Here is an 18259-nt window from a genome sequence, read left to right on the forward strand (position 1 = left end):
CCAGAATGAGGAGAGAAAATGACAAGACCAGAATACATGCAGAAGAGTGCCATTTTCCACTCCACATCTCCAGCAAAGAGGGGAGTTTGCAGGAAATATCTTATGTAGTACTGTCGGTACTTTGTACCAACGAGAGAGTATTTTTTAAATTAGTTTCCTGATATCTAGAGGAAATAGTAGATTTATGAGCCAGAGATAAAATCTCCGATTTGTCCTCTGCAGTCCAAGATGCCTGAAAGCGAATATTGTAATGGACTCTGAGCTGAACATAGTGCCTTAGATTAAGTGAGAGCACGATCCGTGTGTCGATGGAGAAAGTGAAGAAAGAAAATGTGTAAGTTGAGATAGGTGCCACGTGTCTAAAGGGGGTAGAGCAGGTGGGTCTGTGAGCAGGGATCTCGATATTCATTTCAAAACTGTTTCAAAAAGTGCCTGACCTGAAACCTCCCCCCTTTAATCCAATCATGGAAACATCCACCCGCTAACATGGGAGAGAAATCAGGGTTACCTAAAATAGGGATTAGGGGTGCAGGAGAGAGTTCCAGTTGAGAGAAGAAGTGGAAATAAAGATGCAACATAGGTTCAATCGTCGGATGTGAGCGTATGGAAGCGACAATCGGGGAGATAAGCCAAGGGAGCTTAAAAAAAGTTGTAGGTGTAAACTCTTGTTCTACTGTTATCCAGCATTTTTGTAAGGAATGACGGCACCAGTCAATTATTCTCGTAAGATGTGCTACTGTATGGTATTTATAAGGGTCTGGAAATACCCCCCCTCCCCCGATTCTTTCCAGTGTGATAGGAAGGACCTGGCTATGCATGGTGAAATGGGATGCCAAATAAATTTAGACCATACACGTCGCAGGGATTGAAAGAAGGAAAGTGGGATGTGGATAGGTAGAGCCTAAAAGAGGTATAAGTGACGAGAATGAACATTCATATTAATGATATTACACCTACCGAACCAGGAGAAAAAAACGGTTCGCCAGCAGTCGAGGTCCTATTTAATAGTGGTCAATAAGGGAGGGAATTGAATGCAAAAGTATGTGTAAGATCCGAGGGGAGCCAAAAGCCAAGATATTTTATCGCATTACAGGCCCAGTTGAAGGGGAAGTTAGTATGAAGTCTGGAAAGAGTAGCTAGAGAAAGAGCTAAAGAAAGGGCCTAAGATTTTTAGAAATTTATTTTAAAGTTAGATAAATGTCCATATGTGTTTAGTTCTTTCATGAGTTTGGGGAGGGAAATGTGGGGGATGGTAAGGAAGAACAAGTGGTCGTCTGCATAGGCTACTACCCTGTGTTGACAGGAGCCAATGGGCAACCCAAAAATATCAGAGTTGTTACGTACTGTGCGAAGGAAAGTTTCAAGAGAGAGAACAAAGAGGAGAGGTGAGAGGGGGCAACCCTGGCGTGTACCATTTTATATATGAAAGGGGTCTGAGTAAAAAACATTTACTTTAACCAAGGCAGTAGGGTTAGAATAGAGTGATGGAATCCACGAGAGCATGGAGTGTCCCAGTCCCACATGTCATGTGGGATGTTTTAAGACGTTGAATCTGGGACATAAGGTCTTGGGATTTTTGGATACGTAGCCGTTTAGCTCGGGAACCATGTTTTATGAAAACTTCCTGATAAAACATTTATGCCCCTCCCTTACTGATAAGGGGCTGACTGTGGGGTCAGAGTTTGTACTGAAGAAATGTTCAAGTTCTGTGAGGATCTGTTTGGAAATGGAGGGGTCTTATTAGATCGATACAGTCTCTATTGTTCAGCATCAAGGAGAGCTGGTCTCCTCTGTGAATGTCGGCTGGGTCTTGTAGGATGTCGTTCCCTGGGCCGCAGGTTGGGTGTCGGACGGTGGAAGAGAAGGGCAGCTGAGATCCAATCAGGCAAGTCGATAGGAGGAATCTCGAGAAGGACGAACAGGCCCGGTATATCAGAATGATCATGGATAGGCAAGGTAGTTCTCTGGGCATGTACTCTCAGGTGAAAAGGGTGACCCCAAGTGTAAGAGGCTCTTATATCCCGAATTTTTCCAGCAAGGGTAGCACACGTGTCATCATCAGGGTACGATTAGAGACATCAGGAATGAGATGTATTTCCGCGCCTACCTGATGAAGGGGCCAGTTCGGCCTTGAAATCCATCGTTTTCATCTGTGCAAATAAATATCCCTTTAACCCACTTCGATTTTGCTCTTCATGGTTTAAACACCGGACCGACACGATTACGGAGAAAATAACCTACGGCTTAGCCCTGGAATATTCCGCTTTTCTATCCTTGATCTCCAGTGTATATATATCGAGGCTGCTACGGCTCTTGGATTGGAATTTGTGCTGCAACCCTAATCCTAACCATTCTGCCTAGGTGGACTACTGCAGTATGTAATATTGGATGTTATGCTCCCAGCATAACTACACCAGGTCAGCATATTTGACCACCGATCCTCATATTTACTGTTTTTTACTGGTTCATGCACTATGTGCGGCCTAGAAGGCATTTGATCGCCTAGAGTGGCCCTTTATGTTCTCCAATTTCAAAACATTTGGCTTTTCTGGTCCCTTCTTGGCTGCTCTAGCTAAACTCTACTCAAACCCAATGTCTACAATTAAGATTCCCCATACATCCACCAGTCCCTTTCAGATTAGAAACGGCACCCGTCAAGGCTGCCCTCTGTCCGCTCTCCTTTTTTCCCTTTCTATTGAAACCTTAGCTGCAGCTATACGCTCTCATCCTGACATTAGAGGTCTGGAGGTTCGCGACAAGGAATATAAGTTGTCCCTTTCAGAGATAACACTTTGCTTACTCTTGCCTGTTTGCATACTACACTCCCTAAACGTCATGCCCTTTTGCAGAATTTTGGCCGTATGTCTGGTTATAAAGTAAACGCTACGAAAACTGAGGCACTTCCCTTGCACTTTCCCTCTGATTCCTTGCAACAGTTGAAAGCTAACTTCCCATTTCAGTGTCAGTCAGTCTGTTAGGGATCTGCCAGGTACTTCATCTAGGTATACTCCTGGGATTAATCAATCCACACCTGAGGTCAGACCTGTTCGACTGACACCATCTCCCACCAACCAGGGTGGCAGGCTCAGGAGTGGGAGAGCCTATCGCGGCCTGGTCTGTCGGAGTTAGCTCCGCCCCCTGTCCTTTATTACCTGCCCTGTTCTCTCCCTCAGTGCTTGTAATTCTTTTGGATTCCTGGCCCCACTGCTGCTTGCTCCAGCCTGCTTCTGCCGTGCTTCTGCCTTGCTGCAGTTCTGCTTGACCTGCTTTGCTTTGCCCCTGGCTTGCTTCTGTCTCCGTGCCCGCTCGGGTGTACTCACTTTGTCCTGGTCCTGACTGTTCGTTTGCCGCTCCGTTTCCTCGTGGCGTTCCGTGGCTACTGCCCCTTCCCTTGCGTGTTCCCTGTTTGTTTTCCCGTGCACTTAGACAGCGTAGGGACCGCCGCCCAGTTGTACCTCGTCGCCTAGGGCGGGTCGTTGCAAGTAGGCAGGGACAGGGCGGTGGGTAGATTAGGGCTCACTTTCCCTTCACCTCCTTCCTGCCAGTACATAATTACAAGCCCTTACCTAGTCTACCATTTCTCCTACGCTGACGCTATCATGGACCCCCTTGAGACCCTGACCCAGCAGATGCAGGGCCTCTCCCTACAGGTCCAGGCCCTGGCCCAAAGGGTCAATCAGGGTGACGCTGCTTTAGTAGTACCCCTCACCTCACCTCTAGAACCCGACCTCAAGTTACCTGACCGGTTCTCAGGGGACCGTAAGACGTTTCTCTCCTTCCGGGAGAGTTGCAGACTGTATTTCCGCCTAAAGCCCCACTCCTCAGGTTCCGAGAACCAGCGGGTGGGTATCATCATATCCCGACTCCAGGAAGGGCCCCAAGAGTGGGCCTTCTCCTTGGCTCCTGACGCCCCTGAACTTTCCTCTGTTGATCGTTTTTTCTCTGCCCTCGGACTCATTTACGACGAGACTGACAGGACTGCTTTAGCCGAGAGTCAGCTGGTGACCTTACGTCAGGGTAGGAGACCGGTTGAGGAATACTGTTCTGATTTTAGGAAGTGGTGCGTAGCTTCTCAGTGGAACGATCCGGCCCTAAGGTGCCAGTTTAGGTTAGGATTATCTGACGCCCTGAAGGATCTGCTGGTTAGCTACCCCTCGTCTGACTCCCTTGACCAGGTTATGGCCCTAGCAGTACGACTTGACCGACGTCTCAGGGAACGTCAGCTAGAACGCTTCAGTGTGCTCCCCTCTGACTTTTCTGCGATCCCCCCCGAGGTCCCGTCTCCTCGCCCCTCTATGGAGGACTCGGAGGTACCTATGCAACTCGGGGCCTCCATGTCCCCTCGACAACGTAGGGAGTTTCGCAGAATGAATGGTCTCTGCTTCTACTGTGGGGACGACAAGCATCTACTGAACACCTGTCCCAGGCGCAAGAATAAGAAGCCGGAAAACTTCTGCGCCTAAGTGATCATCGGGGAGGTCACTTGGGCGCACAGGTATTTCCCGTTAATGTGAAACGCAATAAAATTTTGCTTCCCTTTCAGGTCTCGTTTGCTGGCCGGTCTGCCACGGGCAGTGCTTTCGTGGATTCTGGCTCATCTGCTAATATCATGTCTGTGGAATTTGCTATGTCTCTAAAGATGTCTTGTATTGATTTACCTTATCCTATCCCTGTAGTAGGAATCGACTCAACTCCCCTTGCTAATGGTTATTTTACTCAGCATACTCCTGTTTTTGAACTCCTCTTTGGCTCCATGCATTTGGAGCAGTGCTCTGTACTGGTGATGCAGGGATTATCGTCTGATCTGGTATTAGGTCTTCCCTGGTTGCAGTTGCATAATCCCACATTTCATTGGAATACTGGGGATCTCACCAAATGGGGTAATGAATGTCTTATGTCATGTCTTTCTGTTAACTCTATTTCTCCCCGGGAGGAGGTAAACACGCTTCCTGAGTTTGTTCAGGACTTCGCCGATGTGTTTTCTAAGGAGGCCTCCGAGGTGTTGCCCCCCCATAGAGATTACGATTGCGCTATCGATTTGGTGCCTGGTGCCAAGCTTCCTAAGGGTAGGATATTTAATCTTTCATGTCCTGAACGTGAAGCTATGAGGGTGTATATCCAAGAATGCCTGGCCAAGGGTTTCATTCGCCCCTCGACTTCTCCTGTAGGTGCTGGCTTCTTCTTCGTGGGGAAGAAGGATGGTGGTCTTAGGCCGTGCATTGATTATCGTAACCTGAATAAGGTCACCGTAAGGAACCAGTACCCACTTCCTTTGATTCCGGATCTTTTTAATCAGGTTCAGGGAGCCCAATGGTTTTCTAAGTTCGATCTACGGGGGGCATATAACCTTATCCGCATCAAAGAGGGGGATGAGTGGAAAACTGCGTTCAACACACCCGAGGGTCATTTCGAATACCTGGTCATGCCCTTTGGGTTGTGTAATGCCCCTGCTGTCTTCCAGAATTTTATTAATGAAATCCTGAGAGAGTACCTGGGTAATTTTCTTGTTGTGTACCTTGATGACATACTGGTGTTTTCCAAGGACTGGTCCTCCCACGTGGAGCATGTCAGGAAGGTGCTCCAGGTCCTTCGGGAGAATAATCTGTTTGCTAAGACTGAAAAATGTGTCTTTGGGGTACAGGAGATACCATTTTTAGGGCAAATCCTCACTCCTCATGAATTCCGCATGGACCCTGCCAAGGTTCAGGCTGTGGCGGAATGGGTCCAACCTGCCTCCCTTAAGGCGTTACAGTGTTTTTTAGGGTTCGCCAACTATTACAGGAGATTTATTGCCAACTTCTCGGTCGTCGCTAAGCCTCTTACGGACCTTACCCGCAAGGGTGCTGATGTCCTCCATTGGCCCCCTGAGGCCGTCCAGGCCTTTGAGACTCTCAAGAAGTGCTTTATCTCGGCCCCCGTGCTGATTCAGCCCAACCAAGAGGAGCCATTTATTGTGGAGGTTGACGCTTCCGAGATGGGAGTGGGGGCCGTCTTGTCCCAGGGTACCAGCTCCCTCACCCATCTCCGCCCCTGTGCTTACTTCTCTAGGAAGTTTTCGCCCACGGAGAGTAACTATGATATTGGCAACCGCGAACTTCTAGCCATTAAATGGGCTTTTGAGGAGTGGCGGCACTTCCTGGAGGGGGCCAGACACCAGGTAACGGTCCTTACGGATCACAAGAATCTGGTTTTCCTAGAATCGGCCCGGAGGCTTAATCCTAGACAAGCTCGGTGGGCACTATTCTTTACCAGATTTAATTTCTTGGTTACCTATAGGGCTGGGTCCAAGAATATTAAGGCTGATGCTCTGTCACGTAGTTTCATGGCCAATCCTCCTTCCGAGAAGGATCCTGCTTGTATTTTACCCCCTGGTATAATCGTCTCTGCCACGGATTCTGATTTAGCTTCTGATATCGCGGCTGATCAGGGTGCAGCTCCCGGGAACGTCCCTGGGGACAAACTGTTTGTTCCCCTGCAATACCGGCTGAGGGTACTCAGGGAAAACCATGACTCCGCTCTATCTGGTCATCCTGGCATCTTGGGCACCAAACACCTCATTACCAGAAACTATTGGTGGCCTGGGTTGCCTAAAGACGTTAGGGCTTACGTCGCCGCTTGTGAGGTTTGCGCTAGGTCCAAAACCCCTAGGTCCCGACCTGCGGGCCTACTACGTTCCTTGCCCATTCCCCAGAGACCTTGGACCCATATCTCCATGGATTTTATCACCGATTTGCCTCCATCTCAGGGCAAGTCGGTGGTGTGGGTGGTAGTCGACCGCTTCAGCAAGATGTGCCACTTTGTGCCCCTTAAGAAGCTACCTAACGCCAAGACGTTAGCTTCTTTGTTTGTGAAACACATCCTGCGTCTCCATGGGGCCCCAGTCAATATCGTTTCTGACAGAGGGGTACAATTTGTTTCCTTATTTTGGAGAGCTTTTTGTAAAAAGTTGGAGATTGATCTGTCCTTCTCCTCCGCCTTCCATCCCGAAACTAATGGCCAAACGGAAAGGACCAACCAATCCCTGGAACAATATTTAAGGTGTTTCATCTCTGACTGTCAATTCGATTGGGTCTCATTCCTTCCCCTTGCTGAATTTTCCCTGAATAACCGGGTCAGTAACTCGTCAGGGGTCTCCCCGTTTTTCTGTAATTTCGGGTTTAACCCAAGGTTCTCCTCCGTCTCCCCTGGTTGTTCCAATAATCCTGAGGTAGAGGATGTTCATCGGGAACTGTGCACTGTCTGGGCCCAGGTTCAGAAGAACCTAGAGGCGTCCCAGAGCGCACAAAAGATTCAGGCGGATAGTAGACGTTCTGCTAACCCCCGGTTTGTCGTCGGGGATTTGGTCTGGTTGTCGTCCAGGAACTTGCGCCTTAAGGTCCCGTCCAGAAAGTTTGCTCCCCGATTTATTGGACCTTATAAGATCATTGAAGTCCTCAACCCTGTTTCCTTCCGTCTGGAGCTCCCCCCATCCTTTCGCATACATGACGTCTTCCATGCCTCCCTCCTTAAACGCTGCTCCCCGTCCTGGTCCCCCTCGAGGATACCTCCTGTTCCCGTTCTCACCCCTGAGGGGGTGGAATTCGAGGTGGCCAAGATTATGGACAGTAGGATGGTCCAGGGCTCCCTCCAGTACCTGGTCCATTGGAGAGGATACGGGCCGGAGGAGAGGACTTGGGTACCTGCCAGTGATGTTCACGCTGGGGTATTGATCAGGAGGTTCCACCTTCTCTTCCCTACTAAACCGGGTCCCCTTAGTAAGGGTCCGGTGGCCCCTCATAAAAGGGGGAGTACTGTTAGGGATCTGCCAGGTACTTCATCTAGGTATACTCCTGGGATTAATCAATCCACACCTGAGGTCAGACCTGTTCGACTGACACCATCTCCCACCAACCAGGGTGGCAGGCTCAGGAGTGGGAGAGCCTATCGCGGCCTGGTCTGTCGGAGTTAGCTCCGCCCCCTGTCCTTTATTACCTGCCCTGTTCTCTCCCTCAGTGCTTGTAATTCTTTTGGATTCCTGGCCCCACTGCTGCTTGCTCCAGCCTGCTTCTGCCGTGCTTCTGCCTTGCTGCAGTTCTGCTTGACCTGCTTTGCTTTGCCCCTGGCTTGCATCTGTCTCCGTGCCCGCTCGGGTGTACTCACTTCGTCCTGGTCCTGACTGTTCGTTCGCCGCTCCGTTTCCTCGTGGCGTTCCGTGGCTACTGCCCCTTCCCTTGCGTGTTCCCTGTTTGTTTTCCCGTGCACTTAGACAGCGTAGGGACCGCCGCCCAGTTGTACCTCGTCGCCTAGGGCGGGTCGTTGCAAGTAGGCAGGGACAGGGCGGTGGGTAGATTAGGGCTCACTTTCCCTTCACCTCCTTCCTGCCATTACACAGACTCCCTTAAATATTTAGGGGTCCATCTGACACCCACTTATCAGTCTCTTTATGCGCAAAATTGCCCCCCTTTGTACAGGGATGTGCAAAACTTGTTAGATAAATGGCTAAAATTACCCTTGTCCTCCTTTTGCTGTACTTCTGCGGTCAAAATGATGGTACTGCCAACACTACTCTATTTGTTTGAGAAGCTTCCCATTTCTACACAAACGGGTGATCTGAATCCCTTCAAGCGGCCTAACTACGATTTATCTGGGCTAGGAAGAGGCATCAAATTGCAACGTCAATTATGCTGGCTAGCAGGGAGTCGTTGGGTTTTGCGGTCTTAAACCTCCTCTTCTACTATTGGGCTTCCCATTTAAGATGTATCCCAGCTTTATCTACTATGGTGTCTTATACTAAATGGATGGAAATTTAAAAAGTTTGGCTAGCCCCTGCTCATCCGAACTCTCTTAGGTGGAACAATCCGTACTCCACTCCTATCCATTTTCTTTTAGGCCTGATGGAGCATACATGTGCCATTTGGAAGTGTTGCTCCAGGAGATTCCCCCTCTCCTCCCTGAACTCACCTTTGACATTTTTCCTGTTTCACCCACATTTCCCTAATAGTCAGACTGCGCGCTTGTTTAGGCCATGGTTTCTGTTTACCTTTACGGATATAGTGGACCATGTTACCAGGAAAATACTTTCCTTTGATAGTTTGCAGGATAAATTTTCCCTTCCCACGCAGAGCAAATTTCATTACTCACTCATCTTACACTACCCTAACTCAGGTGCTTCTACTAAAGACCTAATTTTGGCTATCTATTCGATACTGCTAGATCCCTCACCTGATCAATTACCCAGACATTCTTATATGCAGCGTTGGGAGAGTTGCTTGGGTAGGGTTATCTCAATTAACACATGACGAACTATTTGGAGGGGACTGCAAAACCTTCAGTCTGCATGATCCACAGAGAAAATGTATACCTCCATGGCATTCCTGATTAATGTCCGTCTCCCCCCCCCCCCCCACACACACCTTTCAGGAAAAAATCCCTGGCACTTCTCTTACATATTTTACGGCAGCTAGATGCCTTATTGCCGATGTTGGTAACAACCTATACCACCTACAATTCCTGATTTGTACTCAAGAAACATCTTACTGCGATGGTTCTTGTCCGATAGAGGATTTTTCAGCTGTTTGTGACCCTTGGGATGTATTTTCCCTTACATATAAACTGTAAACAATACTAGACGCTCCCTTCCTTTGCTAAGTTTGAGAGAATGGGACCTAGAAGTAGATCTGAGTTCAACTTCACTCTGTGTCCTTCTCCCCTCTCTTCTATATCTTGTTATAAGTGTTCTCTGTGGACCTACTTTTTTGTTTTATAAAACTAGAAGTGGATATTTATTGCCTGCTTAATGAACCATTTTATATTTTGTTTTAAACCTATATTTGATAGATATGTTTTCAGTGCTAATTTGATTGTCATTCTTTTGGCTATATGTTTGTTCTTTCTCCTTTTGTATTAATGTAAATAATCTTTTTCAATAAATGCACAGTTAAAGAAAAAAAAAATGCATAATATAGTGGCCCCTAGTGGACTTGCTAGAATCTATTATTATTATTATTGAACCAATGCTCTACATTTAGTGAGGACCTCTATAGTACCTAGTGTGGCTATTGTTCTGAGAAGAAATAGTTTACATTTATTAGAACGTGACATTTAGAAGGCCAACATCTTAACACCATTAGCTTGCAACTTACCTTCTGGAAAGCTTGGCATGTTTCTGACAGCTGCTTAATGTCTTGTGTATCAAGAAATGATAAGATACGTATCTTGATACTATTAGGTATCCGAACAATGAAATCAAATTGTCCTCTGCACAAATTCAATACATATTCCATTGTGTCCTTGCCAAATATCTTTTCTAATGCTCCTACATAGTTAAAAAAGCAACACTGTTAATAATTTAACATGAAACTGAGACAAGGAAAAAACATTTTCAGAGAAAGAAGCATGTTCTTAATAAATTATATATTGATATGGTAGTGTTTAAAGGTTACCCTCACCCTGACCCACTAATGTGCTTTTTGTTAGTGGATGACAAAAATCAAGTTCAATGAGCATACATCTGTATGGTAAAGATCACTTTAAAGTACTTTCAAAAAGTTAATTTATTTCAGTAATTCAATTCAAAAAGTTAAGCTCATATTATCCAGCATTTTTTTCATTTAATGTTGAAAATTATGGCTAGTAGTTAATGAAAACTCAAAACTTAGTCTCTCAGAAAAGTTGAGGATTGTAAACTCATGGTTTCACACTCTAATCAGCTAATCAACACAAAACATCTGCAAAGGTTTCCTAAGCCTCTAAATCAGGGGACTCAAACTTGGCCGGGTAAGTGGGCCACATATAGAAAAAATGGGAAGTTGACGGGCCGCATTACTTTCAAATTTGATACAATGCAAAATTATTGTTAATCAATTAGTTATTTGATCTACTATAACACTATATTACTATAATAATAATACTACATTACTATAATATCGCTAGGTTTAAAATTTGAGATATTTCTCCACGTGCTTATTTCAACAATCCAGTTTTCGGGTTTAAGTGTCGCTAAATGCAGTCCGGCGGCTCAGTTAAGCAGCATTTGGCAGACACACATGTCAAGATTGGGCAGCCCCTTTTTTTTTTAGATAGTGCCACAGTGCCCTCTGTGGATGCTGCCGCAGTGCCCTCTGTGGATGCTGCCGCAGAGTCCTCTGTAGACGCTGCCGCAGTGCCCTCTGTAGATAATGCCACAGTGCCCTCTGTAGATAATGCAACACACCCCTAGATAATGCCACAGTGCCCTCTGTAGATAATGCAACACACCCCTAGATAATGCCAGTGTCCTCTGTACATACTGCCACAGTGCCCTCTGTAGATGCTGCCACAGTGTCCTCTGTAGATGCTGCCACAGTGTCCTCTGTAGATGCTGCCACAGTGTCCTCTGTAGATGCTGCCACAGTGCCCTTTGTAGATGCTGCCACAGTGCCCTCTGTAGATGCTGCCAGTGCCCTCTGTAGATGCTGCCACAGTGCCCTCCATAGATGCTGCCACAGTGCCCTCCGCAGATGCTGCCACAGTGATGTCAGGGGCTTGCCCAGAGCTGGAGTCCCAGAGAAGAGCCGCTTCTAGCACTCTGCCTGGGATTCCAGCTCTGCTCCTGACATCACTGTCCATATATGGACAGAGATGTCAGGGGCAAACCCAGAGCTGGAGTCCCGGGCAGAGCGCTAGTAGGCTCTACCTGGGACTCCAGCTGTGCTCCTGACATCACTGGGACTCCTGCTCTGGGGAAGCCCCTGACATCATTGTCGATGTATATACTATACATCGACTATACTAGCGCTATGCCCGGGTCTCCGGCACTGTGGAAGCCCCAGACATCATGTGTCCAAACATGGACAGCGATGTCAAGGAATTCCACAGAGTCCCGGAGCAGAGCCGATACGAGTGCTCTGCCCGGGACTCCGCTCTGGGGAAGACCCTGACACACTGTCGATATATGGACAGCGATGTCAGGGAATTCCACAGAGTCCCGGAGCCTATACTAGTGCTCTGCCCGGGACTTCGCTCTGGGGAAGACCCTGACACACTGTCCATATATGGACAGCAATGTCAGGGAATTCCACAGAGTCCCGGAGCAGAGCCTGTACTAGCGCTCTGCACGGGACTCCGGCTCTGGGGAAGCCCCAGACATCGCTGTTCATATGTGGACAGCAATGTCAGGGAATTCTAGAGTCTCGGAGCAGAGCCTATACTAGCGGCTGTGTCCCGCGGGCCGCAGATGACAGCCCCAGGGGCCGCATGCGGCCCGCGAGCCGCGTGCTTGAGACCCCTGCTCTAAATGGTCCAACAGTCTGGTTCAGTAGGATACACAATCATGGGGAAGACTGCTGACTTGACAGTTGTCCAGAAGACTGTCTTTGACACCCTCCACAAGGAGGGTAAGCCACAAAAGGACATTGCTAAAGAATCTGTATGTTCACAGAGTGTTGTATCGAAGCATATTAATGGGAAGTTGAGAGGAAGGAAAAAAGTGTGGTAGAAAAAGTTGCACAAGTAACAGGGATAACCGCAGCCTTGAAAGGATGGTCAAGAAAAGTCCATTAATGAATCTGGGGGAAATTCACAAGGAGTGGACTGTGGCTGGAGTCAGTGCTTCAAGAGCCACCCCACCACACACAGACGTATCCAGGACATGGGCTACAACTGTCGCATTCCTTGAGGCAACGTCAAAAGCGTCTTACCTGGGCTAAGGAGAAAAAGGTCTGGTCTGTTGTTCAGTGGTCCAAAGTCCTGTTTTCAGATGAAAGTAAATTTTGCATTTCATTTGGAAATCAAGGTCCCAGAGTCTGGAGGAAGAGTGGAGAGGTATTAATTCAAGTTGCTTGCGGTCCAGTGTGAAGTTTCCACAGTCAGTGATGGTTTGGGGAGCCATGTCATCTGCAGGTGTTGGTCCACTGTGTTATATCAAGTCCAGGGACAACGCAGCTGTCTACCAGAAAATTTTCGAGCACTTCCTGCTTCCCTCTGCTAACAAGCTTTATGGAGATGCGGATTTCATTTTACAGCAGGACTTGGCACCTGCCCACACTGCCAAAAGTACCAATACCTGGTTTAATAACCACAGTATCACTGTGCTTGATTGGCCAGCAAACTCGTCTGACCTAAACCCCATATAGAATCTATGGGGTATTGTCAAGAAGAAGATGAGACACCAGACCCAACAATGCAGACAAGCTGATGGCCGCTATCAAAGCTACCTGGGCTTCCATAACACATCAGCAGTGCCACAGGCTGATCGCCTCCATGCCACGCCGCATTGATGCAGTAATTCATGCAAAAGGAGCCACGACCAATTATTGAGTGCATATACTGTACATACTTTCCAGTAGGCCTACATTTCGGTTTTAATAATCATTTTTGAAATTGGGCTTTTTTCTGAGAGACTACATTTGGGGTTTTCCTTAACTGTTAGCCATAATCCTCAACATTAAAAGAAAAAAAGCTGGAAATAGATCACCTTGTGTGTGAAGAATCTATATAATATATGAGTTTCACTTTTTGAATTGAATTACTGAAATAAATTAACTTTTTGATGATATTCTAATTCAATGAGAAGGGCTAGTTAAATAGAACCAGTCAACTCTCTGATATATCTAGTTTAGTAAATGCTTGTATTTCCCATTAAATAACTCTGGGGCATCTTTGCTTTGTATCATTCCTCCATTATTTCTCCTGGAATTTATAAATAAACTGACAAATAGGTGTTGCCATTCCCCTTATCAATATGGTGTGTCCCTACGCACTTTAAAACTATACAGTCAGTTCTGACAATGTATGTAGGAACAAACGCGGTTGTCAATTTATTTATCAATTTGTTATTTTCAGGAGGTATAATAGAGGAATGGCACAATGCAGAGTTCGAAGAACTTTGTTTCTTAATTTCTGCACTAAATAAGTAAGAAAGAGGTGTAAGTGCAGAAGTGGTTGGTCCAACATTCACCATTAGGGACCCCTTGTTTGCTTATGTTCATGGCTGCCCAAAGATAGTTATCTACATACTTAGTACAACATGTATTAACTATTGCAGGGACCTTCAGTGTTTTACAAAAAGTCTAGGTCTATCCTTTATAAATAGGAAGTGGGCAGTGTAAGCAACAGATTCCCGTAACATTTCATATATTGTATGACATTTATATGATTTCATGTTACTTGAACATGGAATTGTAAACATGGCCCAGAATATGCTTTTGTTATGTCAAGCTATACAGTTGCAAGAAAAAGTAAGTCAACCCTTTGGAAATACCAGGATTTCTACATTGATTACTAAAAAAAGTGGACAAACACAATCTAACTAATACCACACAAACAGTTGTACTGTTCATGTCATCTTTTGAGCACATATAAACATCCAAAGGGCATAGAGAAAAAGTAAGTGAACACTTGAATTTAATAACCTGTAGATCACCCTTTAGCATTAATCACCTCCACCAAACGTTTCCTGTAGCAGCTGCAAATAAGATTTGCACAATGTTGTGGAGAAATTTTGGACCATTTATCTCAGCAAATGTGTTTGTTCATCAATTGTCTTGGGGTTAAACAATATGTAAACCTTTGAAAGGCAATTTATATATATTTTTTTATAAAAAGTTTAGTCAGTGTGATTAGTGCATGATTAGTGCAACTTTCTAAATAGTTTTGATCAAAAATTATTTAAACTTTTTTAGATACAGCTGCTCTGTATTCTCTAAAAAGAGCCGCTGTATCGTTCGCTAAGTCCTGAATCCGTCAGTCCCGCGGACCTGACGGGTTCAGTGTCAGAGGTTCAGGGTCAGAGACACTTAGATGTGATAGATTACATGTGGATCCTGCGTGTCAGAGACACGCAGGACCCGCTGACACTGAACCCGTCAGGTCCGCGCAGGGCCGCCATCAGGAATTTCAGGGCCCCCTACAGCTAAATTTTCTGGGCCCCCCTACTGTGGCACCGCCTGTTAACGGTACTCCGTCCAGCACCATATCATGGTACCCAGGGTCGCCATCAGGGGGGTATTATGGGTACTGATGTGAGAGGCCCGGCCAAACCTAATTGAAAGGGGGGCCCGGCAACTGCCGCGACTTGCCTTTGGTAGAAAAAAAAAATAGGCCCCTGCAATGGGGCTTGTTTTTTTCACCAAAAGAATGTCGTGAGCTGCGGGCCCCCCTTTCAATTAGGTTTGGCCGGGCCTCTCACATCAGTACCCATAATACCCCCCCTGATGGCGGCCCTGGGTAGCATGGGGGTCGTCATGGGGGCCGTCAAACACTGCCGCCCGTGCGACCGATCGCGCGCACCCGCAAACTCCCGCGCATGCGCACCCGCGAACTGCGCACCGAATTTTGAGGCAGATTTTGACCTGCCCAAACTATCTTGCCGCATTTTTTGCCCGCGGCGATTGAGGACAGCAGACAAAAAACGCAGGGAAAAATGCATTTTCTGCCTCCCATTGATTTCGATGGCAGGTCAGAGGCGGAACCGCGGCAAGAAAGGACGTGCTGCTTTTTCTTTTTTTCGCGACTGGCTCCCATTGATTTCAGATTAAATCAATGGGAGGCGGTTTTGGAAGTTCTTTGGTGCTGATTCTGACGCAGTGTCCGAGTCAATATCAAGGCCCAAAAACTCTGTGAACTGGGCCTTATTGTTAGGGCTTATTCAGATGAACGTGTAATACATCCGTGCAACGTGCGTGATTTTCACGCGCCTCGCACGGACCTATGTTACTCTATGGGGCCGTGCCGACTGTCAGTGAGTTTCATGCAGCGTGTGTCCGCTGCGTAAAACTCACGACATGTCCTATATTTGTGCATTGTTCGCGCATAACGCACCCATTGAAGTCAATGGGTGCGTGAAAATCACGCCCAGCACTTCCGCAGCAGTATAAACTATGAATGAAAACAGAAAAGCACCACGTGCCACAAACATACAAACAGAGTGTCATAATGATGGCGGCTGCGCGAAAATCACGCAGCCACGCATCATACGCTGCTGACACACGGAGCTGTTATGGACCTTTTGCATGCGCAAAACGCCACGCAAAAAGCACACGCTCGTGTAAATCCGGCCTTAGGGTAGGAACACACTAGGCATGAACACTGCGGATTTTATGCAACACATTTTATTGTGGAAAATCCGCAGCGTATTACAGTCGCAGCAGAGTGAAAATCACTGACAGTCTGCACGGCCCCATAGAGTAACATAGGTCCGTGCGAGGCACGTGAAAATCACGCGCGTTGCACGGATGTATTACACGTTCGTCTGAATAAGCCCTAACAATAAGGCCCAGTTCACAGAGTTTTTGGGCCTTGATATTGACTCGGACACTGCGTCAGAATCAGCACCAAAAAACTTCCAAAACCGCCTCCCATTGATTTAATCTGAAATCAATGGGAGCCAGTCGCGGAAAAAAGGAAAAGCAGCACGTCCTTTCTTGCCGCGGTTCCGCCTCTGACCTCCCATCGAAATCAATGGGAGGCAGAAAATGCATTTTTCGCTGCGTTTTTTGTCTGCTGTCCTCAATCGCAGCGGGCAAAAAACGCACCAAAAAACGCGGCAAGATAGTGTGGGCAGGTCAAAATCTGCCTCAAAATTCTTTAAGGAATTTTGAGGCAGATTTTTTCGGCCTGCAAAATACTCTGTGTGAACAGGGCCATACATAAACAGCACTTTGAGACACTTTACTCACCGTGTCAGAAGAGCTGCTCCCACTCCAGTCCTCTTCAGGCGATGTCTTCGGTCCAGATGTCGTCCTTGACCTCCAGACTCCAGAAAATGGCGGGGATCGTAGAACTCCTGCCGCCGCGCAACAACTAGACTCCTCCCCCTCTCCTTACGCAGCTACGCTCTGGAGAAGGAGGACGAGGCGGAGTCGGACGACGAGGAGGCGGAGTCGGACGAGGAGGCGGAGGACGAGGAGGCGGAGTCGGAGGCGGGCCAGCAGGTAAGTAAACTGTGCGCCGCTGTCCCTGTGTGGCTGTCCTTCCCCGTAGATCGGACTTGTGTTGCGGGCGCACCGCCTCCCTCTCGGCGGCGCGCCTGGTCGTTCGCGCGTGGGCGCGGTCATGCGCGCGCGGGTGCGAGCTTGCGCTTGTTCGCGCGCGCAAGCGGTGTTTTGCGGCGGTGATGAGAGGGGGGCCCACAGCTCACGGCGGTGTTTGACGAGAGGGGGGCCCGCAGCTCACGACATTGTTTTGCTGAAAAGAACAGGCCCCATTGCAGGGGCCTGTTTTTTTCTACCAAAGGCAAGTCGCGGCAGTTGCCGGGCCCCCCTTTCAATTAAGTTTGGCCGTGCCCCCTACACTAGTACCCCTAATACCCCCCTGATGGCGGCCCTGTGTAGCGCGAATCACGCGCGTCACCCGGAAGTGCTTCCGTGTGCCGTGCACGATTTGCACGCACCCAATGACTTCAATGGGTGTGTGCTGCGCGAAACACGGGCAAGTATATGACATGTCGTGAGTTTTACACAGCGCACACACGCTGCGTGAAATTCACTGACAGTCTGAGCGGCCCCATTCACTAACATAAGTCCGTGCGACGTAATAAGTATCACGGACGTATAACCCGTTCGTGTGAATAAGGCCTTATATTGTCATTTGTAGTGAATTTTCGGTGCACAATCCGCACCAAAAATAGGAGGCAAGTAAGTGGCTTATTCAGATGTCCATGTTCGGTCTGTGATATAAGGACCGTGTATCGGCCATATTTCCCGGACCGACCACAGTTCAGGGAGCCGGGTTTCTAGCATCACAGTTATCTATGATCATAGTCCCTCCCTTCCCGTGGGAATACTGTCCCCGGTCCCGTACTGAAAGCATCATTACAGTATGGGACAGTATTCCCGCAGAGAGGCAGGGACTCCCAGCAACACTGATAACTATGATGCTAGGAGTCCGGCACCATGAATTGTGGTCAGCCTGTGAGATACAGCCGATACACGCTCCGTATGTCACGGACCGAATGCGGCCGTCTGAATAAGGCCTTAGTCTAGTTACACAGTGCGGTGAAATCCCATTTTTTTGCCACAATTTTTGCAAAAAAACGTGACTTGACCGCACTGTGAGAATATAGCCTAACAGCACTTTTCATGTTTTGTATCTTTTTTTTATGCAATTTTCGTAATTGCGGCACAAATCACGCGGTTTTGCCGCGATTTTTATATAATCGCGGCAAAACTGCGCCATTTTTGCCGCGATTACGAAAATCGCGGCAAAAAAGCGCTAGGAAATTGAAAAAATACAAAAAAACGTTTTAACCAACTTTATACAATCTACAAATGGGGTCAGGGGGATGGGAATCAGAATGGATAGG

General features: G+C 47.5%; 1 protein-coding gene across 1 annotated transcript in view; it reads right to left on the reverse strand.

Annotated features, from left to right (window-relative positions):
• The window catches only part of LOC142740909 (F-box only protein 36-like), a 56795-nt gene that overhangs the window by 9981 nt on the left and 28555 nt on the right, over positions 1-18259 (reverse strand). Inside the window, exon 3 of the mRNA XM_075850333.1 lies at positions 10122-10294. Within this exon, the coding sequence (XP_075706448.1) occupies positions 10122-10294 (173 nt within the window). The remainder of the gene's footprint in view (positions 1-10121; positions 10295-18259) is intronic.

This window comes from Rhinoderma darwinii, chromosome 2 (genome assembly GCF_050947455.1).
Source record: "Rhinoderma darwinii isolate aRhiDar2 chromosome 2, aRhiDar2.hap1, whole genome shotgun sequence".
NCBI lineage: Eukaryota > Metazoa > Chordata > Amphibia > Anura > Rhinodermatidae > Rhinoderma > Rhinoderma darwinii.